Here is a 27,601-nt window from a genome sequence, read left to right as displayed (position 1 = left end):
TTATGTATATGAATTGAGAGTGCACGCTTGATTTGCATGCATAAACATGATGCTAGGATATGAGGGAACTTCACCTAATCGTTGGGAACTCACATCCATGAGTAGTTAAGATTGTTGGTCGCAATTATGTTAAGTAAATTCTTGGTATAAGTATCATGCGCTTTCATAGTTACGAATGCCTCGTCAACACCTATGATTTCCATAGAACCTAATGATCTTTGATTGTCTTTCTATCATGCGCTTTCATATAGAAAACTTTTAAGGAATAATTTGATTGCAATGCGCTAATTCCATTCAATTCAATGACCTAAGGGAAATCTGAGAGTTAATTTAAGCGTACCTAATTAACTTGGGGTGTTGAGGTTCATAAATTCATCGAATAAGCAACTGGAGATTATTTTGTATGCAAGTATGCCATGTGTGGAGAAAAACCTCCTAGCCATCTCACCATCCACTTAATTTCACCAATTTCGTCAGAATCTGCCTATTTTACATATTTGTTTTGTTTGTTTGATTTTCGTCAAAAACCAAATCCCCAAGTGTCTTAGAGTGTCTAATTAGTTAGAATATGTTTTAGATTGTGTTTTTGAGTGTTTTGATTCAAGTTGTTACCCAAATTCGTCCAAATTAGTGAAAGTGCTCAAAACTGCCCAGAAAGTGTTTTTAAGGCAGTTTTGAGTGTTTTGGGGCTGTTTTGAGTCTTTGGGTTTGTTTTAGTGTTTTTATTGTTTAGCTTTGCATTATTTGAGTCTAGTTTAGTGTTTTAACCTTTGTTTTACGTTTTTGAGTCAGTTTCCAAGTGATTTAGCAATCCCTCCTAATCCCCGGTTTAGAACGATCCCTACTTATTTATATGCTACAATTGTCAAAAGAGGGTTAATTTGTGTGTTAAGTTAATTTTCGCACCAAATTTTGGCGCCGTTGCCGGGGATTAGCAACTTTGCTAATCCCTTGGATTGTTATTTTCGTTTTTCTTATTAGATCAGATTCTTATGTTATTTTGTTTCTTGTTTTAGGTACTTGTTTATGACTCGGAGTTCTAATCCGGTTCACGAACATATTTTAAACTTTGACGACGATTTTGAGCGTGAGTTGAGACGTAAGAGGAAGAACCCGGAACCTAGTGAATCAAGTGCAAGTTCCGAGTCCGTTTCTGAATTTGAAGAGGAAGTGGAAGACATGGCAGCGGACAACCGAACAATCAAGGAGCTTTCCGCTTCGGGATTGGCCAATGCCGCACCCTTGTGCATCCAATACCCAAGGGCGGCTCAAGACAAGACTGCCGAGTTCGAATTGAAGTCAAGCCTGTTACATCACATTCCGAAGTACCATGGGCTGTCCATGGAAGATCCGAACAAGCACTTGAAGGAGTTTGAAGTTGTTTGCTCAAGCATGACTCCGGTGAACGTGGATGAGAGCATCTTGAAGATGAAGGCCTTTCCCTTTTCTCTCCAAGAGAAAGCGAAAGATTGGTTGTACGAGTTGGCTCCCGGAACGGTCACATCATGGGAGAGCATGAAACGAGCTTACTTGGAGAAGTTTTTCCCAACTTCTCGAGTCATCCTCCTACGAAAAAGGATAAGTGGAATTCAACAAGATGAAGGTGAATCCTTTCCTACTTATTATGAACGTTTTAAATCTCTTGTTGCTTCATGTCCACAGCATCAAATGAAGGAGGAACTACTTCTACAATACTTTTACGAGGGACTTCTACCTATTGAACGTCAAATGCTAGATGCCTCAGCGGGAGGAGCATTGGTGGACAAGACCCCCACGGCTGCAAAGTCCTTGATTGCTAATCGAGCATTGAACGCTCAACAATACGAAGGCGTTGGACAGAAGAGTACCCCACGGCAACACCAAGTCAATGAGGTAAGTGCCATAACCGAACTTCAAAATCAAATGGCTAACCTTACTACGTTGCTTTCTCAGGTGGTGGAAGGTCCAAAAGTCAAAACCGTAGCTTCTTGTGGCGTATGCTCCATGCAAGAACACCCTACAGACAAGTGCCCACAATTAATCGAGAATGGAGGGTGGGAGACACTCAATGCCGTGGGATATGGCAACCAATACCAATCACGTGGTGATCCGTTCTCTAATACTTACAATCCCGGTTGGCGTGATCATCCGAATTTCAAATGGCGAGACCCCCAACAAGGTCAACAACAAAGCGGATTTAGGCAACAACCCCCGGGTTTCTATCAAAAGCCGTTGGCACCACCACAAGCCCAAGCACAACCTGCCCAAAGCAATGTAGGTAATTCAAGTGAAAATGATAAGATTTTTCAATTACTTACTACTTTGACGCAGGAAGTCCAAACTCAAAACAAAGAGAGGCAAATCCAAGACAAGAGGGTGGACAACTTGGAGAAGCAAGTGGGACAGATTGCCGAATTCATGGGGCAATTTCGTGAGCAAGGAAGGTTGCCTAGCTCAACAGTGGTCAACCCGAAAGGAGGATTCGAATCTGCGAAAGCAATCATGTTGCGAAGTGGAAAACAAGTTGGAACGGCTTCACAACCCTCTAATTCAGCCCCAATGGAGGACGAAAAGTTGCAATTTGAAGAGGGGGAGCATGAGCAAGCCACGGCAAGGATGGGAGACACCATGCCGCAGCCACCCAAAGTACACCACTCGGCTTCTAAGGGTAAGGATGTTCCAAATTCGGTTATTTCTAATGTTATTCCTCCAAATGTACCTTTTCCTCGTAGATTCATGCAAACAAAGAAGGAGGAGGCTGAAAAGGACATTTTAGAGACGTTTAGAAAAGTACAAGTCAATATACCACTTTTGGATGCAATTAAACAAGTTCCGAGGTATGCTAAGTTTTTAAAAGAACTTTGTACTACTAGGAAGAGAATTTCAAACAAAGAGGTTGTAAAGGTAAGTGAGAATGTCTCAGCCATCTTGCAACGTAAATTGCCCCCTAAATGCAAAGATCCGGGTAGTTTTACGATTCCTTGTGTTATTGGCAATAATCGGTTTGAACATGCTATGCTAGACTTAGGTGCATCTATTAATGTTATGCCGTACTCCATTTATGCATCTATGAACCTAGGTGAGTTAAAAAATGATGGTGTGATTATTCAATTGGCCGATAGATCTAATGCCTATCCAAAGGGTGTTTTGGAAGATGTTTTAGTGCAGGTTAATCATCTAATCTTTCCGGCGGATTTCTACGTGTTGGAAATGGAAGAATCAAACCATGCCCCGTCATTGCCAATTCTTCTTGGCCGCCCATTTATGAAAACAGCCCGCACGAAGATTGATGTGTTCAATGGGACTTTGACAATGGAATTTGATGGGGAAGTTATTAATTTCAATCTTTCTGAATCTATTAAGTACCCTCTTGATGATCATTCATGTTTTGCTATTGATGTAATTGATTCGTTGGCGCAGGACCATTTTGAACAATTGAACGAAGATGCACTTGAATTGGTCATTACAAGAGGAATGGAACTTAAAGACAAGGAAGTAGGGCAATTGCATACCCACGGCATGCATGGTGAGCACTGGTGCGAGATTTTTATGCACACAAATTAAACCCTCTTTTTGACAATTGTAGTATAAGTATAAGTAGGGATCGTTCTGGACCGGGGATTAGGAGGGATTGCAAATCTCTTGGAAAAAAAACGTAAAATAAAGTTTAAAACACTAAACTAGACTCAAAGAATGCAAAATTAAAGTTTAAAACACTAAGACAAACCAAAAATTCAAAAATACTTTAAAACATAAACTAAACAAATTCTAAGCATTAAAGAACAAGAAAGTAAAGGGGGGGGGGTTTGATTTGACGAAAATTAACTAAAATGCACAAATTGTAATTAAAGGCAAAACGTAAATATAAATATGATAAAAATATGGATGATGGAATAGCTAAGGGGTTCTTCTCAACACATTTTACACTTGCATACAAGATTGATTCTCAGTTGGTCTTTCGATAAATTATGAAACTCAACACTCCGGGTTAATTAGGTCCGCTTAAATTAACCGTCAAGTTTTCCTTAAGTTAATGAATTGGATGGGTTAGTGCAACGCAATTCACAACATTCTCCAAAAGTCCTTTACGTGAACAGCACAATAAAGATACAATCAAAGATCATTAAGCATCATGAAAACTATAAGTGTTGACAAGGCATTCGTTACTATGATGAGCATGAAACTCGTGCCAAGAATTCATTTAACGCGATTGTTTATAAGCAACCTCCACTACTTGTGAATATAAGTTCATAACGATTAGGTGAAACTCACTTATATTCTAGCGTCATATTCATGCATGAAAATTAAGCGCGCATTCTTAATAAACATACATAAATAAGTTATCAATCAAACGGTTAAACAAATTGAATCAACAACTTATGAAATTCCAACGAAAGTTAATCAATTCATATTGCAAATATAAACATAGTTTCGAATCACCCCCTAGCTAAAGGGGGATTAGTTCCTCATAACTTTGAAATCAAAGAAACACCTAAACATTCCAACAACTCAAACTTGAATTGTATGAACGTTTAGGCACTCTTCTCTTCCATTCCTCATACGTACAAAACAAAGAGAATTGAATTTAAACTTTGAAATCAAAGAAACACCTAAACATTCCAACAACTCAAACTTGAATTGTATGAACGTTTAGGCCCTCTTATCTTCCTCGTTGTTGTAGCACAAGGTCTAAGGTGAGGTTTGGGGGATTATGGAAATGGATGAGGAGTGGTGTAGAAGTGGAAGGGGAATGGAAAAATGGTGTTTGGATTATAAGGGGAGAGATGGGAAGCTCACGGCTAGGGAAGGGAGAATGTGTTTGTAATGTGTTGTGTATGAAAATGAGATGTGAATTGAATGAATGAATGCAAGGGTATTTATAGGAGTAGTGGAGGGAACATATGGCTATGTCATTTGTAGGTGAAGTAGGTGGATGTTGTAGGTGAAGTAGGTGGATGTTGTAGGTGAAGTGGATGTTGTAGGTGAAGTAGGTGGATGTTGTAGGTGAAGTGGGTGGATGTTGTAGGTGAAGTAGGTGGATGTTGTAGGTGAAGTGGATGTTGTAGGTGAAGTAGGTGGATGTTATGTTAAGTGATAAGTGATAAGTGATATGATATGTGGTTATGATATGATAAGTGGTTAAGTGGTGATGATAAGTGATAAGTGATTAAGTGATATGATATGTGGTGATGATAAGTGATAAGTGCATGTGGGTTAACTAATGAAGGAAATGCATGTGCAATGACAATGTGTTAGAATGGATGTGTGTTATGCATGGCATGATTGGGATTAGGAAAGGTTTAAATGTCCTAAAACTAAAGAGAACAAGGTTCCAACACTTTGGCTCCAATTAGGTCTTCAATTTTGTCCAACACTTTGGCTTCAAGCATAAGCTATCCGTCCTTAGCCCAAAAGTGCTCCAAAAGTCTCCAAAATGCATCTTTTTGCTCCTTTAGCCCTTTGGACCTACAAACACACGAAAATAGCTTAAAGTACTAAAATAACTAAAGAAACATAACGTAAATGTACGAGAACAAGCCATTTAAGTCGCATAAATATGCTCCTATCAAATACCCCCACACTTAGCTTTTGCTAGTCCTCGAGCAAAACAGAAAAACAAAACAAAAAGAACAAAACACAACCTACACCTTCCAACAATCGTATCAGGGACTTCCAATGCACATGACAAGTTAAAAATCATTATTCTCACAGATTTGAGCCATCTTTACACTTAAGTACATTCTTAATCATAGTCACCACATACTAGTTCACAATTAAGCAATTAAAACACATTTCAAATGTAGTAACATGCCTTTAGAGAATTCCCTCAATTTCTTACTAGATGTACTCTCGTTTTTCACACAGATTTTCTGACTACACACCCTACACTAGGTATATGTGAGAAGATTGATGTAAACATGTAGACGAACACTCACATATGTTATAATAAGGAAAGCATTTTCTGGAGTTAATAAGCATGTTTAGATATGATCTCATGAATGGAATGCTACTACTTAGACGCGAGAACCAGTGACACCATAAGCTCATACCAAGTTCAAACTCCACAATTGAAATACATAACACTCAATATAGAAGTTAAAGGGTAGTAACGGGGCTAGGGTATTGGCTAACAATGAAAGGTGAAGGATAAACAAACATTCTTAAAGCAATAGTGAGCAAAGTATTGAATTAGACACTTAGAATTCCCTTAAGAACGCAGAAGTCAACTTTGAACACCCAAGGGAAAATCACACAAAACTTAGGGCCATATTCAACTTTTTGGACCCTTTCTTCAACCATCAACGCTCGTGAGTTCATTCTTACTTATTTTCACTCCTTTTTTTTTTTTTTTCTTTTCTTCTTTTTCTTTTGAATCTCAAAACATACATATAAACGTAAGAACAAACTTTTACTCCCCCACACTCATTTTCTTGCATAATGTAACTCAAAAGGAATTCATTTAAGTCATGCTCACTAAACTTTAAGAACAAGGGTATAGGAAAGTCCTACTCTAAGCTAGGTAAGGGGTGATGTGGGTAAACAAGGAATAAAGGCAAAACGAGGCTCAACGGGGTTAAAACTTACAACATATACGAAGTATGGGAAGTAAGGCTATTTGGCTATGGTGGTGGTCACTACACAACTTCTTCTTGAATATGTGTTATGCAAATCAATAACATGCTTTGAATGAAATGGGCATGAGTTCTAGCATTTGGAACTATATGATGAAACGCCTTCTAAGTAGTAACCAAGCAAAGAATAATGAGATCATGCAACGACTTTAGAAAACAAGAAATCACAGATTATACTCTCCAAAGAACGTTATAGGCTCAAGTCTCTCAGGGTTGTAGCGTTTGTTTGAGTTCCTTCCTTCAAGCATGTTACAAAAACGAATTTTTTTCTTTTATGATTGCATGTGAAGTCATACATTATAACCATAACCAAGCATATACCAAGAGTAAATCAAACTTTTCTCTATGTTTATAACTCTTTCTAACCGTCATGCAATTATAAACCAAATCCTTATCATTGTGTTGGAAGGTACCCTAAGACACAAACACACAAAAACGACTCTTAAAACAACTCTTTTTGGGTTTTTCAAAACAATTTTTCAAATTTTTATGGGATTTTCGAATTATAAAACAAAACACACTAAAACACTCTAAAACAACTTAAAAACACCTTAAAACAGCAAGGAACAACATTTGAAGTTATGGGTGATAAAATCCCACGAATTTAAATTAACAACATTAGTTACCCCCCCCCACACTTAAATCAAACATTGTCCTCAATGTTTTAAGCATAGATTCACACAAAGCATAAGTAAATACACAAAAAGCACTTAAACATACTAAACATGGCAGAATGTAATTAACAAAGAGAAGAGTTTAGGGACGCAAATCTGGTTATGGAGTGTAAATTCCCTCTTCTCCTTGGTGATTGCATTGAGGCTTTGATCTTTGTGATTCCACAGGCTTACTCTTGAACTGGTTTCCGCCCATCGTTGATTTTCCTTTGTGCTACTCTTGAACTGGGCAGCAGGATTCCCTTTAGTGTCTCCCCCGAAGGTCTGAGCTTCCTCCTGTTATCTGTTTCTTTGTTCAATCTTTGCAGGAGTGGTCCCTTCTCTGGAAGTGTATCAACCGTTGAAGATGACTACTCGAGAGCAACGCTAGGTAAGCAATCAGGAATAGATTCCAAGCAGTTGGCTCCAGATCGGAAGACTGACTCCAAGTGCCGGCTGATTGCTTCTTTTACTTTGCCATGCAAGTAAGAACAAGGACAAAGAAAAAGACAGGGAAAGAGCATGATATGAGATACTTTTGCTTTTGACCTTGATGATATGAGATACCTTTGCTTTGAAGAAGCGGTGAATGAATCAGCACATGCTTCAATCCGCCGTTTCCTCCTGGGTCATATGTACTCCAGGCATCTGATATCATCTTTGGGGAAGAAGAAAGAATTGAGTATTTTGAAAGGCTTTGCTGGGAGTGCGCCCTCAGAGGTGAGGGAGAGTTGGGCATTTTCTTCAGGTTTGCCCTGCCATAAAAGCAAAGGTCGACATATATAGAGATAATATCAAGTGGTGGTACTTTTACCCTTGTCGACTGATAGGAGCATATTTATGCGACTTAAATGGCTTGTTCTCGTACATTTACGTTATGTTTCTTTAGTTATTTTAGTACTTTAAGCTATTTTCGTGTGTTTGTAGGTCCAAAGGGCTAAAGGAGCAAAAAGATGCATTTTGGAGACTTTTGGAGCACTTTTGGGCTAAGGACAGATAGCTTATGCTTGAAGCCAAAGTGTTGGACGAAATTGAAGACCTAATTGGAGCCAAAGTGTTGGAACCTTGTTCTCTTTAGTTTTAGGACATTTAAACCTTTCCTAATCCCAATCATGCCATGCATAACACACATCCATTCTAACACATTGTCATTGCACATGCATTTCCTTCATTAGTTAACCCACATGCACTTATCACTTATCATCACCACATATCATATCACTTAATCACTTATCACTTATCATCACCACTTAACCACTTATCATATCATAACCACATATCATATCACTTATCACTTAACATATCATCCACCTACTTCACCTACAACATCCACCTACTTCACCTACAACATCCACTTCACCTACAACATCCACCTACTTCACCTACAACATCCACCTACTTCACCTACAACCTCCACTTACTTCACCAACCTCACACACTTACTTCACCTACAACATCCACCTACTTCACCTACAACATCCACTACTCCTATAAATACCCTTGCATTCATTCATTCATGAACATCTCATTTCATACACAACACATTACAAACACATTCTCCCTTCCCTAGCCGTGAGCTTCCCATCTCTCCCCTTATAATCCAAACACCATTTTTCCATTCCCCTTCCACTTCTCCACCACTCCTCTTCCATTCCACACTTCCATCCCCCAAACCAATTATCCCTAGACCTTATGCTACAATAAAGAGGAAGAGAAGAGAGCCTAAACGTTCATACAATTCAAGTTTGAGTTGTTGGAATGTTTAGGCGTTTCTTTGATTTCAATGTTTAATTTCAATTCTCTTTGTTTTGTATGAGGAACTAAACCCCCCTTTAGCTAGGGGGTGATTCGAAATATATGTTTATGCTTGCATTTTGATTTGATTACTTCTAATTACGTTTCATAAGTTGTGAATTCAATTTGTTTAACTGTTTTATTGATAACCTATTTATGTATGTTTATTGAGAGTGCACACTTAATTTTCATGCATGAATTTGACGCTAGAATATAAGTGAATTTCACCTAATCGTTATGAACTTATATTCACAAGTAGTGGAGGTTGCTTATAAACAATCGCGTTAAACGAATTTTTGGCATAAGTTTCATGCAATCATAGTAACGAATGCCTCGTCAACACTTATAGTTTTCAAAGAACTTAATGATTCTTGCTTGTATCTCTATTATGCAATTCATGTAGGGAACTTGTGAGGAATGCTTTGGGTTGTCGTATGCAGTCATCCAATTCATTAACTTAAGGAAAACTTGACGGTTAATTTAAGCGGACCTAATTAACTTGGAGTGTTGAGAATTAATGATTTATTGAAATGCAATTGGAAATCGTTTTATTATGCAAGTATAACATGTATGGAGATGAACCCCTTAGCTAGCATTCATCCATTCAATTCCATCAATTTCATATTTACATTCTGTTTTAATTTGTTCATTTAATTTAATTTCGTATAAACTTAAATCCCCCTTTACTTTAATGTCAATTTAGTTAGAAATCATTTTAGTTTGTGTTTTTAAAAGCATTTTGAGTCTTTGGTTTGTCTTAGTGTTTTAAAGTTTAGTTTTACATTCTTTGAGTCTAGTTTAGTGTTTATTATTACGTTTTTACGTTTTTGAGTCAAATCCAAGTGATTAACAATCCCTCCTAATCCCCGGTCCAGAACGATCCCTACTTATACTTATACTACAATTGTCAAAAAGAGGGTTTAATTTGTGCGCGTATAAATCTCGCAGCAAACTTTGGCGCCGTTGCCGGGGATTAGAAAATTTGCTAATCCCTTGGATTGTTTTATTTTTGTTTGTTTTTATTTTTCCAGATTCTTAATTTTGTTTTGTTTCTTGTTTTAGGTACTAGTTCATGACTCGGAGTTCTCATCTGATTTGTGAACATATCCTGGAGTGATTGGGTTCTTCGTCCGGCTGCAAGACGTAAAAGAAAGCGCTACTTGGGAGGCAACCCAATGCGCTGAATAAAACAAAGCATGTTCATAAAAAAAAAATAAAAATAAAAAAAAAAAAAAAAAAAGATACTAAACATGGAGAAAGGTGGAGCTTCACAAAGGGTGTTTACGTGAAGCCCCACTACGAGGCGTCGAAGCGGAAGGCGTCGAAGCGGAAGGCATCGAAGCGGAAGGCATTGAAGCGGAAGGCATCGAAGCGGAAGGCATTGGAGCGGAAGGCATCGGAGCGGGAGGCATCGGAGCTAGAGCATTCCAGGCCTCAATACTTGGCCAAGCGCTGGATGAGCCAGGAAAAAGTTGCCTCTGGAGGAAAGACGAAAACCTTTGACGGTCACTGTGAATCCGACCTTCAGACTCTTGCAGCTCATCAAGCTTCCTCTTCATGCCCGTCGAATAGTTGTTTGTAAGCACATGCAAACTTCTATTCTCGTACTTAAGCTGCTGGATCTCTTGCTTAAGACTTTCCACTTCTGCCATCAATGATTCCACCTGACGGGAGCGGGCAAGCAGGCGTTGGCCCATGTTGGACACAGAACTCGCACACTGAACACTAAGTGCGAGGGACTCTTGAACGGCCAACTCATCGGACCGTCCTGACAGCAGCCTACTATCTTTTGGAGTGAGGAGGTTTCTAGCTACTATTGTAGCTGTTGTGGCGTCCTGCATCACGGAGTCTTCACCTGTAAGAGGACCGTTAGAAGATAAGAAAGAAGGGCGCCATACGTTACCTTGACGCGGCGCGCCCGTATCACTGCTAAGGCTCAATTCCAAGCTAAGGTTCGACGAGTTTGCCATTTTTCAAAGGTGTTCAAAGATAAGGGTTGATGGAGTAAATTTTCAAAGGGTCGGAGTCGATTTTCAAGAATGGGAATTCTTCAGAGTGTGTTTGTTGTGGTGATCGATAGCTCTATAAGAAGCCAAGGCGACGCGTCCACCAATTCAAAAAAACCGGAATTTCCGGCGTAATTTAGGCGATGCGTTCTCGGCTTTTCAGAAAACGCGTTCTACTTTGTCAAAAGATTTCTGACAAAGCTGAAAACACGTGGAGGCCATCATCGCAACTACACGTCTTTAGCCGACAAGCGCAAAGTTCGGCGACGCTTTCTCTGCTTTTCAGAAAACGCGTGCAGCTTTGTCAAAAGGAGCCGCATCCGCACTACCACGTGTCGTTCAGAAAGCAAAGGGGCGTCGTTCAGAAATCGAAGGGGCGCCTGCTCAGAAATCGAAGAGGCGTCGTTCTGATATCGAAGAGACTTTTGTCGACAAGGGTAAAAGAATAGTACCACCATTTGATATTATCTCTATATATGTCGACCTTCATCTTTTATGGCAAGGCAAACTTGAAGAACCATGCCCAACTCTCTCTCACCTCTGAGGGCGCACTCCCAGCAAAGCCTTTTAAAATACTCAATTCTTTCTTCTTCCCCAAAGATGATACCAGATGCCTGGAGTACATATGACCCAGGAGGAAACGGCGAATTGAAGCATGTGCTGATTCATTCACCGCTTCTTCAAAGCAAAGGTATCTCATATCATCAAGGTCAAAAGCAAAAGTATCTCATATCATGCTCTTTCCCTGTCTTTTTCTTTGTCCTTGTTCTTACTTGCATGGCAAAGTAAAAGAAGCAATCAGCCGGCACTTGGAGTCAGTCTTCCGATCTGGAGCCAACTGCCTGGAATCTATTCCTGATTGCTTACCTAGCGTTGCTCTCGAGTAGTCATCTTCAACGGTTGTTACACTTCCAGAGAAGGGACCACTCCTGCAAAGATTGAACAAAGAAACAGATAACAGGAGGAAGCTCAGACCTTCGGGGGAAACCAAAAGAACCATCCTGCTGCCCAGATCAAGAGTAGCACAAAGGAAAATCAATGATGGGCGGAAACCAGTTCAAGAGTAAGCCTATGGAGTCACTATGATCAAAGCCTCAATGCAATTACCAAGGAGAAGATGGAATTTACACTCCATAACCAGATTTGCGTCCCTAAACTCTTCTCTTTGTTAATTACATTCTGCCATGTTTAGTATGTTTAAATTGCTTTTTGTGTGTTTACTTATGTTTTGTGTGAATCTATGCTTAAAACATTGAGGACAATGTTTGATTTAAGTGTGGGGGGGTAACTAAAGTGTTTTGATGCAAATTCGTAGGGTTTTATCCACCATAACTTCTAATGTTGTTCCTTGCTGTTTTAAGGTGTTTTTAAGTTGTTTTAGAGTGTTTTAGTGTGTTTTGTTTTATAATTCGAAAATCCCATAAAAATTTGAAAAATTGTTTTGAAAAACCCAAAAAGAGTTGTTTTAAAAGTCGTTTTTGTGTGTTTGTGTCTTAGGGTACCTTCCAACACAATGATAAGGATTTGGTTTATAATTGCATGACGGTTAGAAAGAGTTATAAACATAGAGAAAAATTTGATTTACTCTTGGTATATGCTTGGTTATGGTTATAATGTATGACTTCACATGCAATCATAAAAGAAAAATTCATTTTTGTAACATGCTTAAAGGAAGAAACTCAAACAAACGCTACATCCCTGTGAGACTCGAGCCATCACTTTCTTTGGAGAGTTATTTTCTGTGATTCTTTATTTTCTAAAGTTGTTGCATGATCTCATTATTCCTTGCTTGGTTGCTACTTAGAATGCAATTGTATCATGATAGAACTAAATGCTAGAACTTATATCCGTTTCATTCAAAGCATGACATTGAATTGCATAACATATATCAAGATGAAGTTGTGTAGTTGCCACCATAGCCAAATAGCCTTACTTCCCATATTTCGTATATATTAGTTTTAACCCCGTTGAGCCTCGTTTAGCCTATTTTCTTTGCTAACCACATCACCCCTTACCTAGCCTAGAGTAGGACTTTCCTATACCCTTGTTCTTAAAGTATAGTGAGCATGACTTAAATGAATTCCTTTTGAGTTACATTATGCAAGGAAATAAGTGTGGGGGAGTAAAAAGTTGTTCTTACGTTTATATGTATGTTTTGAGATTCAAAAGAAAAAGAAGAAGAAAAGAAAAAGAAAAAGAAAAAAAAAAAAAAAAAAAAAAGGGAGTGAAAATAAGTAAGAATGAACTCACGAGCGTTGATGGTTGAAGAAAGGGTCCAAAAAAGTTGAATATGGCCCTAAGTTTTGTGTAATTCCCCCTTGGGTGATCAAAGTTGACTTCTGCATTCTAAAGGGAATTCTAAGTGCCTAATTCAATACTTTGCTCACTATTGCTTAAAGAACGTTTGTTATCCTTACCTTTCATTTTTAGCCAGTTACCCCAAGCCCCATTACAACCCGTGACTTCAATCTTGAGTGTTATGTGTTTCAATTTGTGGAGTTTGAACTTGGTATGAGCATATGGTGTCACTGGTTCTCGCATCTAAGTAGGAGCATTCCATTCATGAGATCATATCTAAACATGCTTATTAACTCCAGAAAATGCTTTCCTTATTATAACATATGTGAGTGTTCGTCTACATGTTTACATCAATCTTCTCACATATACCTAGTGTAGGGTGTGTAGTCAGAAAATCTGTGTGAAAAACGAGAGTACATCTAGTAAGAAATTGAGGGAATTCTCTAAGGCATGTTACTTCATTCAAAACATGGTTTTAAATGCTTAATTGTGAACTAGTATGTGGTGACTATGAGTAAGAATGTACTTAAGTGTAAAGATGGCTCAAATCTGTGAGAATAATGATTTTTAACTTGTCATGTGCATTGGAAGTCCCTGATACGATTGTTGGAAGGTGTAGGTTGTGTTTTGTTCTTTTTGTTTTGTTTTTCTGTTTTGCTCGAGGACTAGCAAAAGCTAAGTGTGGGGGTATTTGATAGGAGCATATTTATGCGACTTAAATGGCTTGTTCTCGTACATTTACGTTATGTTTCTTTAGTTATTTTAGTACTTTAAGCTATTTTCGTGTGTTTGTAGGTCCAAAGGGCTAAAGGAGCAAAAAGATGCATTTTGGAGACTTTTGGAGCACTTTTGGGCTAAGGACAGATAGCTTATGCTTGAAGCCAAAGTGTTGGACGAAATTGAAGACCTAATTGGAGCCAAAGTGTTGGAACCTTGTTCTCTTTAGTTTTAGGACATTTAAACCTTTCCTAATCCCAATCATGCCATGCATAACACACATCCATTCTAACACATTGTCATTGCACATGCATTTCCTTCATTAGTTAACCCACATGCACTTATCACTTATCATCACCACATATCATATCACTTAATCACTTATCACTTATCATCACCACTTAACCACTTATCATATCATAACCACATATCATATCACTTATCACTTAACATATCATCCACCTACTTCACCTACAACATCCACCTACTTCACCTACAACATCCACCTACTTCACCTACAACATCCACTTCACCTACAACATCCACCTACTTCACCTACAACATCCACCTACTTCACCTACAACCTCCACTTACTTCACCAACCTCACACACTTACTTCACCTACAAATCACATAGCCATATGTTCCCTCCACTACTCCTATAAATACCCTTGCATTCATTCATTCATGAACATCTCATTTCATACACAACACATTACAAACACATTCTCCCTTCCCTAGCCGTGAGCTTCCCATCTCTCCCCTTATAATCCAAACACCATTTTTCCATTCCCCTTCCACTTCTCCACCACTCCTCTTCCATTCCACACTTCCATCCCCCAAACCAATTATCCCTAGACCTTATGCTACAATAAAGAGGAAGAGAAGAGAGCCTAAACGTTCATACAATTCAAGTTTGAGTTGTTGGAATGTTTAGGCGTTTCTTTGATTTCAATGTTTAATTTCAATTCTCTTTGTTTTGTATGAGGAACTAAACCCCCCTTTAGCTAGGGGGTGATTCGAAATATATGTTTATGCTTGCATTTTGATTTGATTACTTCTAATTACGTTTCATAAGTTGTGAATTCAATTTGTTTAACTGTTTTATTGATAACCTATTTATGTATGTTTATTGAGAGTGCACACTTAATTTTCATGCATGAATTTGACGCTAGAATATAAGTGAATTTCACCTAATCGTTATGAACTTATATTCACAAGTAGTGGAGGTTGCTTATAAACAATCGCGTTAAACGAATTTTTGGCATAAGTTTCATGCAATCATAGTAACGAATGCCTCGTCAACACTTATAGTTTTCAAAGAACTTAATGATTCTTGCTTGTATCTCTATTATGCAATTCATGTAGGGAACTTGTGAGGAATGCTTTGGGTTGTCGTATGCAGTCATCCAATTCATTAACTTAAGGAAAACTTGACGGTTAATTTAAGCGGACCTAATTAACTTGGAGTGTTGAGAATTAATGATTTATTGAAATGCAATTGGAAATCGTTTTATTATGCAAGTATAACATGTATGGAGATGAACCCCTTAGCTAGCATTCATCCATTCAATTCCATCAATTTCATATTTACATTCTGTTTTAATTTGTTCATTTAATTTAATTTCGTATAAACTTAAATCCCCCTTTACTTTAATGTCAATTTAGTTAGAAATCATTTTAGTTTGTGTTTTTAAAAGCATTTTGAGTCTTTGGTTTGTCTTAGTGTTTTAAAGTTTAGTTTTACATTCTTTGAGTCTAGTTTAGTGTTTATTATTACGTTTTTACGTTTTTGAGTCAAATCCAAGTGATTAACAATCCCTCCTAATCCCCGGTCCAGAACGATCCCTACTTATACTTATACTACAATTGTCAAAAAGAGGGTTTAATTTGTGCGCGTATAAATCTCGCAGCATCGACAAACGTTTTGATCCCGCAAATCCGGCTCTTTGAAATAGTGGCGCCTCTTCGATCTTTGAATACGCCTCTTCGATTTCTGAGCAGGCGCCCCTTCGATTTCTGAACGACGCCCCTTCGCTTTCTGAACGACACGTGGTAGTGCAGATGCGGCTCCTTTTGACAAAGCTGCACACGTCTTCTGAAAAGCAGAGAAAGCGTCGCCGAACTTTGCGCTTGTCGGCTAAAGATGTGTAGATGCGATGATGGCCTCCACGTGTTTTCAGCTTTGTCAGAAATCTTTTGACAAAGTTGAACGCGTTTTCTTGAAAAGCCGAGGGGGCGTCGCCTAAATTACGCCGGAAAATCCGGCTCTTTGAATCGGTGGACGCGTCGTCTTGGCTTTTTATAGAGCTATCAATCACCCCAACACACACACTCTGAAGATTTCCCATTCCTGAAACTCGACTCCGGCCCTTTGTGAAATTTTAACTCCATCCACCCCTTCTCTTTGAACATCGTTGAAAAAAAAATGGCGAACTCATCGAACCTTAGCTTAGATTTGAGTCTCAGCAGCGATCCGGTTGTGCCCCGTCAAGGTAATGTATGGCGCCCTTCTTTTTTATCTTCTAACGGTCCTCTTTCAGGTGAAGACTCTGTGATGCAGGACGCCACAACAGCTACAATAGTAGCTAAAAACCTCCTCACTCCAAAAGATAGTAGGCTGCTGTCAGGACTGTCCGATGAGTTGGCCGTTCAAGAGTCCCTCGCACTTAGTGTTCAGTGTGCGAGTTCTGTGTCCAACATGGGCCAACGCCTGCTTGCTCGGTCCCGCCAAGTGGAATCGTTGATGGCAGAGGTGGAAAGACTTAAGCAAGAGATCCAGCAGCTTAAGTACGAGAATAGAAGTTTGCATGTGCTTGCAAATAACTATTCGTCGGGGATGAAGAGGAAGCTTGATGAGCTGCAAGAATCTGAGGGTCGAATTCACAGTGACCGTCAAAGGCTTGCGTCTTATCTCCAGAGGCACCTTTTTCCTGGGTCATCCAGCGCTTGGCCAAGTATTGAGGCTTGGAATGCTCTAGCTCCGATGCCTCCCGCTCCGATGGCTTCCGCTCCGATGCCTCCCGCTTCTATGCCTCCCGCTTCTATGCCTTCCGCTTCTGCGCCTCGTAGTGGGGCTTCACGCAAACAACCTTTGTGAAGCTCCACCTTTCTCCACATTTAGTATCTTTCTTTTTTTTTTTCTTCTTTTTTTTTTTTTTTTTTTTTTTTTTATTAACATAAATAAAATCAAACGGCATGGAATTGGTCCTTGAATGGAAGGTGATACTTGAAGTGAACCGGCAGTGGTTTGAATTCTAGTGTAGGTGCCTGATTAAAAAAAAATAGCAAGTTAGTATAAAATCTAATGGAATTTGGAAAAAAAAACTTACTTGTTTTGTCCGATAAGAACTCAATGACAAACACCACTCCTTTGAAAGTTTCAGGGATATTGGATTTGGCCAGATTGCAAGTGATGGTTATGACTTGTCCAATGTCATCAAATTTAACTTCTTTGGATTTTGTGGTTTCAAGAACGTCCTCTTTGATGAATTCATGACATTCCTTACTTGTCACCTTTGGAAGGGCTTCCAAGATGTCTTTTTCACCTTCTTCTTCCTTGGAAGTCATGAATCTTGGAACAGGGTTAAAAATAATGAAATTTGGAACAACCATACCTGTATTAGATGGCATAGGAGCAATAGGTGCCTCCGGTAAAGGTGTTTCCACCCTTTCCGTGGGTTGGGTGTATTCCTCTTCCTTGTGATTTGATTTTGATGGTTGAGGGTCCGTTCCAACCTCCTTGTCACTTCTCAACATGATTTCCTTGGCAGTTTCAAATTCTCCCTTCGGATTTACAATGGTTGAACTAGGGAGTTCGCCTTGGTCTCGAAACTGTCCTACGAACTCCGCGATCTGCCCAATTTGCTTATCCAAGTGGTCCAACCTTTGTGGTGGCTGCATAGGCGTTGAATAGAACTCCTCATATGGCTGCCAATATCCTTCTTGTTGAGCCTCATTGTCTTGAATTTGTGAGCCCTGCACCAAACAAATTAATTCATTAAGCTTTTGATTATAATCTATTGACGAACTTGAGTTTGGTTGGGCATATTGAATATGAGGTTGTGGTGGCTGCCAATATCCTCCTTGTTGAGCATTTTGAGGTTCCCACCACATAGAGTTTGAATGATCACTCCAATCCGAATTGTAAGTATTGGAAAACACGTTATTCCTTGATTGAAGATTAAATATATCAACTTTTTGCATTTGGGACCTTTCCATGAGTTGTGACAAAAGAGAAGCATTATCAAGTGCCATCTTGTTCTTAACAAACAAAACACAAATAAAAAAAAAAAACTAAATCTAAAAGACAATACAGAAACAAACAATCCAAGGGATTAGCAAATTTTCTAATCCCCGGCAACGGCGCCAAAATTTGGTGCGAGATTTTTATGCACACAAATTAAACCCTCTTTTTGACAATTGTAGTATAAGTATAAGTAGGGATCGTTCTGGACCGGGGATTAGGAGGGATTGCAAATCTCTTGGAAAAAAAACGTAAAATAAAGTTTAAAACACTAAACTAGACTCAAAGAATGCAAAATTAAAGTTTAAAACACTAAGACAAACCAAAAATTCAAAAATACTTTAAAACATAAACTAAACAAATTCTAAGCATTAAAGAACAAGAAAGTAAAGGGGGGGGGGGTTTGATTTGACGAAAATTAACTAAAATGCACAAATTGTAATTAAAGGCAAAACGTAAATATAAATATGATAAAAATATGGATGATGGAATAGCTAAGGGGTTCTTCTCAACACATTTTACACTTGCATACAAGATTGATTCTCAGTTGGTCTTTCGATAAATTATGAAACTCAACACTCCGGGTTAATTAGGTCCGCTTAAATTAACCGTCAAGTTTTCCTTAAGTTAATGAATTGGATGGGTTAGTGCAACGCAATTCACAACATTCTCCAAAAGTCCTTTACGTGAACAGCACAATAAAGATACAATCAAAGATCATTAAGCATCATGAAAACTATAAGTGTTGACAAGGCATTCGTTACTATGATGAGCATGAAACTCGTGCCAAGAATTCATTTAACGCGATTGTTTATAAGCAACCTCCACTACTTGTGAATATAAGTTCATAACGATTAGGTGAAACTCACTTATATTCTAGCGTCATATTCATGCATGAAAATTAAGCGCGCATTCTTAATAAACATACATAAATAAGTTATCAATCAAACGGTTAAACAAATTGAATCAACAACTTATGAAATTCCAACGAAAGTTAATCAATTCATATTGCAAATATAAACATAGTTTCGAATCACCCCCTAGCTAAAGGGGGATTAGTTCCTCATAACTTTGAAATCAAAGAAACACCTAAACATTCCAACAACTCAAACTTGAATTGTATGAACGTTTAGGCACTCTTCTCTTCCATTCCTCATACGTACAAAACAAAGAGAATTGAATTTAAACTTTGAAATCAAAGAAACACCTAAACATTCCAACAACTCAAACTTGAATTGTATGAACGTTTAGGCCCTCTTATCTTCCTCGTTGTTGTAGCACAAGGTCTAAGGTGAGGTTTGGGGGATTATGGAAATGGATGAGGAGTGGTGTAGAAGTGGAAGGGGAATGGAAAAATGGTGTTTGGATTATAAGGGGAGAGATGGGAAGCTCACGGCTAGGGAAGGGAGAATGTGTTTGTAATGTGTTGTGTATGAAAATGAGATGTGAATTGAATGAATGAATGCAAGGGTATTTATAGGAGTAGTGGAGGGAACATATGGCTATGTCATTTGTAGGTGAAGTAGGTGGATGTTGTAGGTGAAGTAGGTGGATGTTGTAGGTGAAGTGGATGTTGTAGGTGAAGTAGGTGGATGTTGTAGGTGAAGTGGGTGGATGTTGTAGGTGAAGTAGGTGGATGTTGTAGGTGAAGTGGATGTTGTAGGTGAAGTAGGTGGATGTTATGTTAAGTGATAAGTGATAAGTGATATGATATGTGGTTATGATATGATAAGTGGTTAAGTGGTGATGATAAGTGATAAGTGATTAAGTGATATGATATGTGGTGATGATAAGTGATAAGTGCATGTGGGTTAACTAATGAAGGAAATGCATGTGCAATGACAATGTGTTAGAATGGATGTGTGTTATGCATGGCATGATTGGGATTAGGAAAGGTTTAAATGTCCTAAAACTAAAGAGAACAAGGTTCCAACACTTTGGCTCCAATTAGGTCTTCAATTTTGTCCAACACTTTGGCTTCAAGCATAAGCTATCCGTCCTTAGCCCAAAAGTGCTCCAAAAGTCTCCAAAATGCATCTTTTTGCTCCTTTAGCCCTTTGGACCTACAAACACACGAAAATAGCTTAAAGTACTAAAATAACTAAAGAAACATAACGTAAATGTACGAGAACAAGCCATTTAAGTCGCATAAATATGCTCCTATCAAGCACCATGCCGTGCCCCCTAGTGTTGACATGGTTGAGATAGTGGCTGCCCTTGAGTCATTGCCACTACAATCTGGTAAGTCTTCGGACCTAATTTCAATTCCAATTTCGACTAATAAGCCCATTCCTTCAGTTGTGCAGCCACCTTCCCTTGAACTTAAACCATTGCCAAGCCATTTGAAGTATGTTTTCTTGGGAGACCAAGAGACCTTGCCCGTCATCATATCCTCCTCACTCACGGCACAAGAAGAAGGTAAGTTAGTGAGGGTGTTAAAGGAGTACAAAACTGCGATTGGTTGGACGTTGGCCGACATCAAGGGAATAAGCCCAACCACGTGCATGCATCGTATACTTTTGGAGGAGGGGACCAAAGCATCTCGAGAGGCTCAACGCCGACTCAACCCTCCAATGATGGAAGTTGTGAAGAAGGAGATAATCAAGCTCTTGGATTGTGGAGTGATCTATCCAATTTCAGACAGTCGGTGGGTGTCTCCGGTGCAATGTGTCCCAAAGAAATCCGGAGTAACTGTGGTGACAAATGCCGAAAATGAGCTTGTTCCTACGCGAATCCAAACAGGTTGGAGGGTTTGTATTGACTATAGGAAGCTCAATGCCACGACAAGGAAATATCATTTTCCCTTGCCATTCATTGATCAAATGCTTGAAAGGTTAGCGGGTTATGCGTTTTATTGTTTTCTTGATGGGTATTCAGGTTATAATCAAATTGTGATAGCCCCAGAAGATCAAGAAAAAACCACTTTCACATGCCCTTTTGGTACATTTGCTTATCGTCGTATGCCATTTGGTTTATGTAATGCACCTGCCACATTTCAAAGATGCATGATGAGCATATTTTCAGATTACGTTGAGAAAATTATTGAAGTTTTTATGGATGATTTCAGCGTTTTTGGTGATTCATTTGATGGTTGTTTGAATAATCTTAGTTTGATTTTAAAACGATGCATTGAAACTAACCTTGTGTTAAATTGGGAGAAATGTCATTTCATGGTTAAACAAGGCATAGTTTTAGGTCATATTATTTCTGAAAAAGGTATTGAGGTAGATAAATCAAAAATAGATCTTGTGCGTCACTTACCCTCTCCTACTTCGGTTAGAGAGGTTCGTTCGTTCCTTGGACATGCAGGTTTTTATAGGAGGTTCATCAAGGATTTCTCGAAGATCTCCCAACCTTTATGCCGCCTCCTACAAAAAGATGCACCTTTCGACTTCACCAAGGAATGCACGGCAGCTTTCCAACTCCTCAAGGACATGCTAACCACGGCACCCATCATTGTGCCACCAGATTGGAGTCTTCCGTTCGAGCTAATGTGTGATGCATCCGACTATGCGTTAGGGGCTGTTTTAGGCCAAAGGAAGGACAAGAAGCCGCATGTCATCTACTACGCATCTCGGACGTTGAATGACGCTCAATTGAACTATTCAACTACTGAAAAAGAACTTCTTGCCATTGTCTTTGCTTTAGATAAATTTCGATCATATTTACTTGGTACTAAGGTTATTATTTTCACTGATCATGCAGCTTTAAAGTACTTGTTCACGAAGAAGGAAGCCAAACCACGGCTAATTCGATGGATGCTACTTCTTCAAGAGTTTGACATCGAAATCAAGGACAAAAAGGGAAGTGAAAATGTGGTGGCTGACCACCTAAGCCGCATGATACATGAGGAGGAGCCGTACCCTATTGTAGAAACATTCCCTGACGAGCAATTGTTATCCATTAAGGTAAGTGAGCCTTGGTATGCGGATTTGGTAAATTATTTGGTGACTAAACAAGTTCCTACCACTTTAACTAGAAACCAACGTGATAAATTGAAAAAAGACGCTAGGTTTTATGTTTGGGATGATCCATACTTGTGGAAATATTGCTCGGATCAGATTATACGTAAGTGTGTGCATGACATGGAATTCACTTCTATTTTAACATTTTGTCACACTTATGCATGTGGGGGACACTTTGGGACACAACGCACAGCCCTTAAGGTTTTAGAATGTGGATTCTATTGGCCAACTTTATTTAAGGATGCTAGAAACTTTTGTATGTCTTGTGATCGTTGCCAAAGAATGGGCAACATTAGTGCAAAGGATCAAATGCCGCAAAATGTTATTCTCCCGGTTGAAATTTTTGATGTTTGGGGTATTGATTTTATGGGTCCTTTTCCTTCCTCACATGGTTTCTTGTATATCTTACTTGCTGTGGATTATGTATCGAAATGGGTGGAAGCAAAAGCCACCCGAACTAATGATTCTCGAGTGGTTGCAGATTTCATTAGAACTAACCTTTTTGCAAGGTTTGGAATGCCACGAGTGATCATAAGTGATGGAGGATCTCACTTTTGCAATCGAACCATTGAGGCTTTGCTCAAGAAGTACAACGTCACGCATAAGGTTTCAACACCTTATCATCCTCAGACCAATGGGCAAGCCGAGGTTTCAAATAGGGAGATTAAGCAGATTCTAGAAAAAACCGTGGGCCCTACAAGGAAGGATTGGAGTGTACGGTTGGAGGATGCGTTGTGGGCATATCGCACGGCTTACAAGACCCCCCTGGGCATGTCCCCATTTCGGCTCATTTATGGCAAACCATGCCATCTTCCCGTGGAATTGGAGCACAAGGCGCATTGGGCCATCAAGACATTCAACATGGACATTGATGCGGCTGGACTTCACAGGAAGCTCCAATTGAATGAATTAGAAGAGATTAGGAACGAGGCGTATGACAACGCTCGAATTTACAAGGAAAAGACAAAGGCTTTTCATGATAAGATGATTCGAGGCAAATCATTCTCTATTGGGCAGAAAGTGCTACTCTTTAATTCCCGCCTTCGCTTGTTTCCTGGTAAGTTGCGTTCTAAGTGGGTTGGCCCGTTTGTTATTACTAATGTTTTTCCTTATGGTGCAGTCCAAGTTCAAAGCTTGAAAACAGGACAAGAGTTCACGGTGAATGGCCATCGATTAAAGCCCTACTACGAGAACTTCGAGGAGCATGTGGTGGATGATGTACCCCTCCATGCCGTGGGTACTACTAGTGAAGCTTAGCATGGCGTATTCGTCCGGCTGGAAGACGTTAAAGCAAGCGCTTCTTGGGAGGCAACCCATGTATTCGACAAGGAGAAGATGGAACTTCCATTCCAAACCCAGATTTGCGTTTCTAAACCCTTCTCCTTGCTGTTTATTTTATCATGCTTAGTTGCTTATTATTTGTTTGCTTTTATGTGAGTCTTTGTGTGAAACATTGAGGACAATGTTTGATTTAAGTGTGGGGGGGTAAACAAGTGTTTTTTATGCAAAATTCGTGGGATTCTATCACCTATCACTTCTAATGTTGTTTCTCACTGTTTTTAGGTGTTTTTAATGCATTTTGAGCTATTTTGGTGTGTGTTGAAGTAAAAATCCGAAAATTTGAAAAAAAATTGAAAAAAGTGTTTTGAAAAAGCCAAAAAGAGTTGTTTTTGTGTGTTTGTTTGTGTCTTAGGGTACCTTCCAACACAATGATGAGGATTTGGTTTTTAATGCATGACTGTTAAAGAGAGTTACAAACAATGATGGAAGTTTGATTTGCTCTTTGGTTTATGCTTGGTTGTAGTTATAGTTTACGAATTCACATGTAATTGCAAAAGATAAAATCAGTTTTTGTAACATGCTTGAAGGAAGGAACTCAAACAAACGCTACATCCCTGAGAGACTTGAGCCTAAACGTTTATTTGGAGAGTTATTAATCTGTGCATTCTTGTTTTCTAAAAGTCGTTGCATGATCTCATTATTCTTTGCTTGGTTGCTACTTAGAATGCGTTTCATCACTATAGTTCCAAATACTAGAACTCATACCCGTTTTATTCAAAGCATGAAATTGATTAGCATAACAAATAACAAGATGAAGTTGTGTAGTAGTCACCACCATAGCCAAATAGCCGAATCCACCCTTGTCACTTGTATTGTAGGTTTAAACCCCCTTGAGCCTTATTTAGCCTATTTTCTTGTTAACCACATCATCCTTACCTAGCCTAGAATAGGACTTCCCATACCTTTGTTCTTAAAGTATAGTGGAGCATAATGTAAAAGGAATTCCTTTTGAGTGACATTTGTGCAGAAAACGAGTGTGGGGGAAGGTATTTTGTGAGTGTGTGTGTGCCAAAGTCTTAAAAGGGGCACGAGAAAAGAAAGAAAAAAAAAAAAAAAAAACGAAAAGAAAAAAAAAAAATTGTGAAAAAGAAGAAAAAAAGAAGAAGAAAAGAAAGAAAAAGAGTGAAAATAAGTGAGAATGAACTCACAAGTGTTGATTGTTGAAGAAAGGGTCCAAAAAGTTTGAATATGGCCCTAAGTTTTGTGTGATTCCCCCTTGGGTGATCAAAGTTGACTTCCGCGTTATAAAGGGAATTCTAAGTGCCTAATCCAATACTTTGCTCATTATTGCTTTAAGAATGTTTGTTATCCTTTACCTTTCGTTGTTAGCCAATACCCTAGCCTCGTTACAACCCTTTGACTTCTATCTTGATTGTTATGTGTTTCAATATGTGGAGTTTAAAGTGGGTTTGGAGCATATGGTATCCCTGGTTCTCGTATCTAGGTAGTAGCATTCCATTCATGAGATCATATACATACATGTTAATAATTCCAGAAAATGCTTTCCTTGTTATAACATATGTGAGTGTTCGTCTACATGTTTACATCAATCTTCTCACGTATACCTAGTGTAGGGAGTGTAGTTAGAAAATCTGTGTGAAAATTGAGAGTACACCTAGTAAGGAATTGAGGGAATTCTGTAAGGCATGTTACTACATTCAAAATGTTGTTTTAATTGATTAAATGCGAGCTAGTGAATGGTGACTATGATTAAGTATGCTCGAGGGTAAGGATTGCTTAAATCTATGTGAGTGGTGATCTTTGGCATGTCATGTTTCATTGGAAATCCCTGAGACGAACGTTGGAAGGTTTAGATTATATGTTTTGTTTCTTTTGTTTATTTGTTTTGCTCGAGGACTAGCAAAAGATAAGTGTGGGGGAATTTGATAGGAGCATATTTAGGCGACTTAACTAGCTTATTCTTGTGCATTTGTGCTATTATTTCTTAGTTAATGTCGTATTACAACTCAATTTCGTGTGTTTGTAGGTCCTATGGGTTAAAGTATCAAGAAAGTGCATTTTGGTGCATTTTGGAGCTATTTTGGACACTAGGTGGTGAGCTTGCATGTGGGCTAACATGGATGGACGAATTTGGACTTTAAGAAGGTGGAAATGTGATAAGAAGAGGAAGGAACTAAGCTAAGGACAAAGTGGATAAGGAAAGTGCAAGAAAAGAGGAAACATTATCCAAAACCTTATCCAACCTTATCCAACATTATCCAAAACCTTATCTAACATTATCCAATTATCCAAAACATTATCCAAACCTTATCTCATCTTATCCTATCCAAACCTTATCATGTCTTACTCCTAATTACATGGGGACCTAAATGGATCATTCTAGAACCTATTTCTAGAAGCATCCTAGTCTAGAAGGCCCAAATCTGCCACAAAACCTATTCTTTCTAGAAACCCTAGAAAAGTGGCGCCCAAACCTTTCTAGAAGGCTTTACCTTGCCTTGCAAGGCAAGCTACCCTTCCCCCTAAATCAGCCGCACCTTCCTAGGCCCAATCCCTTTGGGATTCTGAATTCCAAGGCCTAATCCTTGTGGATTTGGGTATACAAATCAGTTTATAGAACTATGTGGGCCAAAACCTTCTCCTAAGTGGATTTGAATCACTATGGCCGAATTCTAGGGCCCTAATCCACCAAATCTGCTAAGTAAACCCTAATCTAATAAACCCTAGGACTATATAAACATATTTTCAGCCACAAATTCGTACTACCCCCTTATGCTATTCAGAAACCCTTGTGCCGCACCTCCATTCTCCATTCTAAGCCTCCATAGACCTCCCTACACATCCATACATCTCTGCCGCACCCTTCCCACCATAATCAACCATCCTCCATCCCTCCAAACTAGAAAACACCATCCAAAACCACCAATTCCATCACCCTAACTTTGTGCCGCAGCAAGGAGGAGGAAGAGGAGCCAATCTGTGCATCGAATCCATCTTGGAATTGCTGAGCATTTAGGTGTATTCTTTCTTATGATTTCCATGTTTAAATTCAATACTTTTTGTTGTGCAAGCATGAGGAACTAATCCCCCCTTTGGCTAGGGGGGAATTTCGAAACCATGGTTATATTTGCATGATGATTTGATTATTTTCAGTTGTGATTTCATGAATGATGAATTCAATTTACTTATCTATTTTAATTAAAACTTGCTTATGTATATGAATTGAGAGTGCACGCTTGATTTGCATGCATAAACATGATGCTAGGATATGAGGGAACTTCACCTAATCGTTGGGAACTCACATCCATGAGTAGTTAAGATTGTTGGTCGCAATTATGTTAAGTAAATTCTTGGTATAAGTATCATGCGCTTTCATAGTTACGAATGCCTCGTCAACACCTATGATTTCCATAGAACCTAATGATCTTTGATTGTCTTTCTATCATGCGCTTTCATATAGAAAACTTTTAAGGAATAATTTGATTGCAATGCGCTAATTCCATTCAATTCAATGACCTAAGGGAAATCTGAGAGTTAATTTAAGCGTACCTAATTAACTTGGGGTGTTGAGGTTCATAAATTCATCGAATAAGCAACTGGAGATTATTTTGTATGCAAGTATGCCATGTGTGGAGAAAAACCTCCTAGCCATCTCACCATCCACTTAATTTCACCAATTTCGTCAGAATCTGCCTATTTTACATATTTGTTTTGTTTGTTTGATTTTCGTCAAAAACCAAATCCCCAAGTGTCTTAGAGTGTCTAATTAGTTAGAATATGTTTTAGATTGTGTTTTTGAGTGTTTTGATTCAAGTTGTTACCCAAATTCGTCCAAATTAGTGAAAGTGCTCAAAACTGCCCAGAAAGTGTTTTTAAGGCAGTTTTGAGTGTTTTGGGGCTGTTTTGAGTCTTTGGGTTTGTTTTAGTGTTTTTATTGTTTAGCTTTGCATTATTTGAGTCTAGTTTAGTGTTTTAACCTTTGTTTTACGTTTTTGAGTCAGTTTCCAAGT

At 38.8% G+C, this 27,601-nt stretch overlaps 1 protein-coding gene across 1 annotated transcript; it reads left to right on the top strand.

Moving 5' to 3' along the window:
- Nucleotides 1-2,397: 2,397 nt before the first annotated feature.
- Nucleotides 2,398-23,546, top strand: LOC137744428 (uncharacterized). The gene is made up of 6 exons (XM_068484243.1): nucleotides 2,398-2,883; nucleotides 3,148-3,309; nucleotides 3,400-3,505; nucleotides 22,030-22,232; nucleotides 22,920-23,283; nucleotides 23,410-23,546. Exons 1-6 carry the CDS (start codon nucleotides 2,398-2,400, stop codon nucleotides 23,544-23,546), a joined length of 1,458 nt encoding a protein of 485 aa, XP_068340344.1.
- The last annotated feature ends 4,055 nt before the right edge of the window (nucleotides 23,547-27,601 follow it).

Source organism: Pyrus communis, chromosome 9 (assembly GCF_963583255.1).
Source record: "Pyrus communis chromosome 9, drPyrComm1.1, whole genome shotgun sequence".
Classification (NCBI taxonomy): domain Eukaryota; kingdom Viridiplantae; phylum Streptophyta; class Magnoliopsida; order Rosales; family Rosaceae; genus Pyrus; species Pyrus communis.
The sequence above is the reverse complement of the archived record's forward strand: the minus strand, read 5'-3'. Positions and strand labels throughout refer to the sequence as shown.

Coding starts and splice junctions, on each gene's coding strand:
- LOC137744428 (XM_068484243.1), top strand. CDS start 2,398: ATGGGGCAATTTCGTGAGCAAGGAAGGTTGCCTAGCTCAACAGTGGTC. Junction 2,884..3,147: donor CAAACAAAGAGGTTGTAAAG/GTAAGTGAGAAT, acceptor GTTTTAGTGCAG/GTTAATCATCTAATCTTTCC. Junction 3,506..22,029: donor GCATACCCACGGCATGCATG/GTGAGCACTGGT, acceptor CTGATCATGCAG/CTTTAAAGTACTTGTTCACG.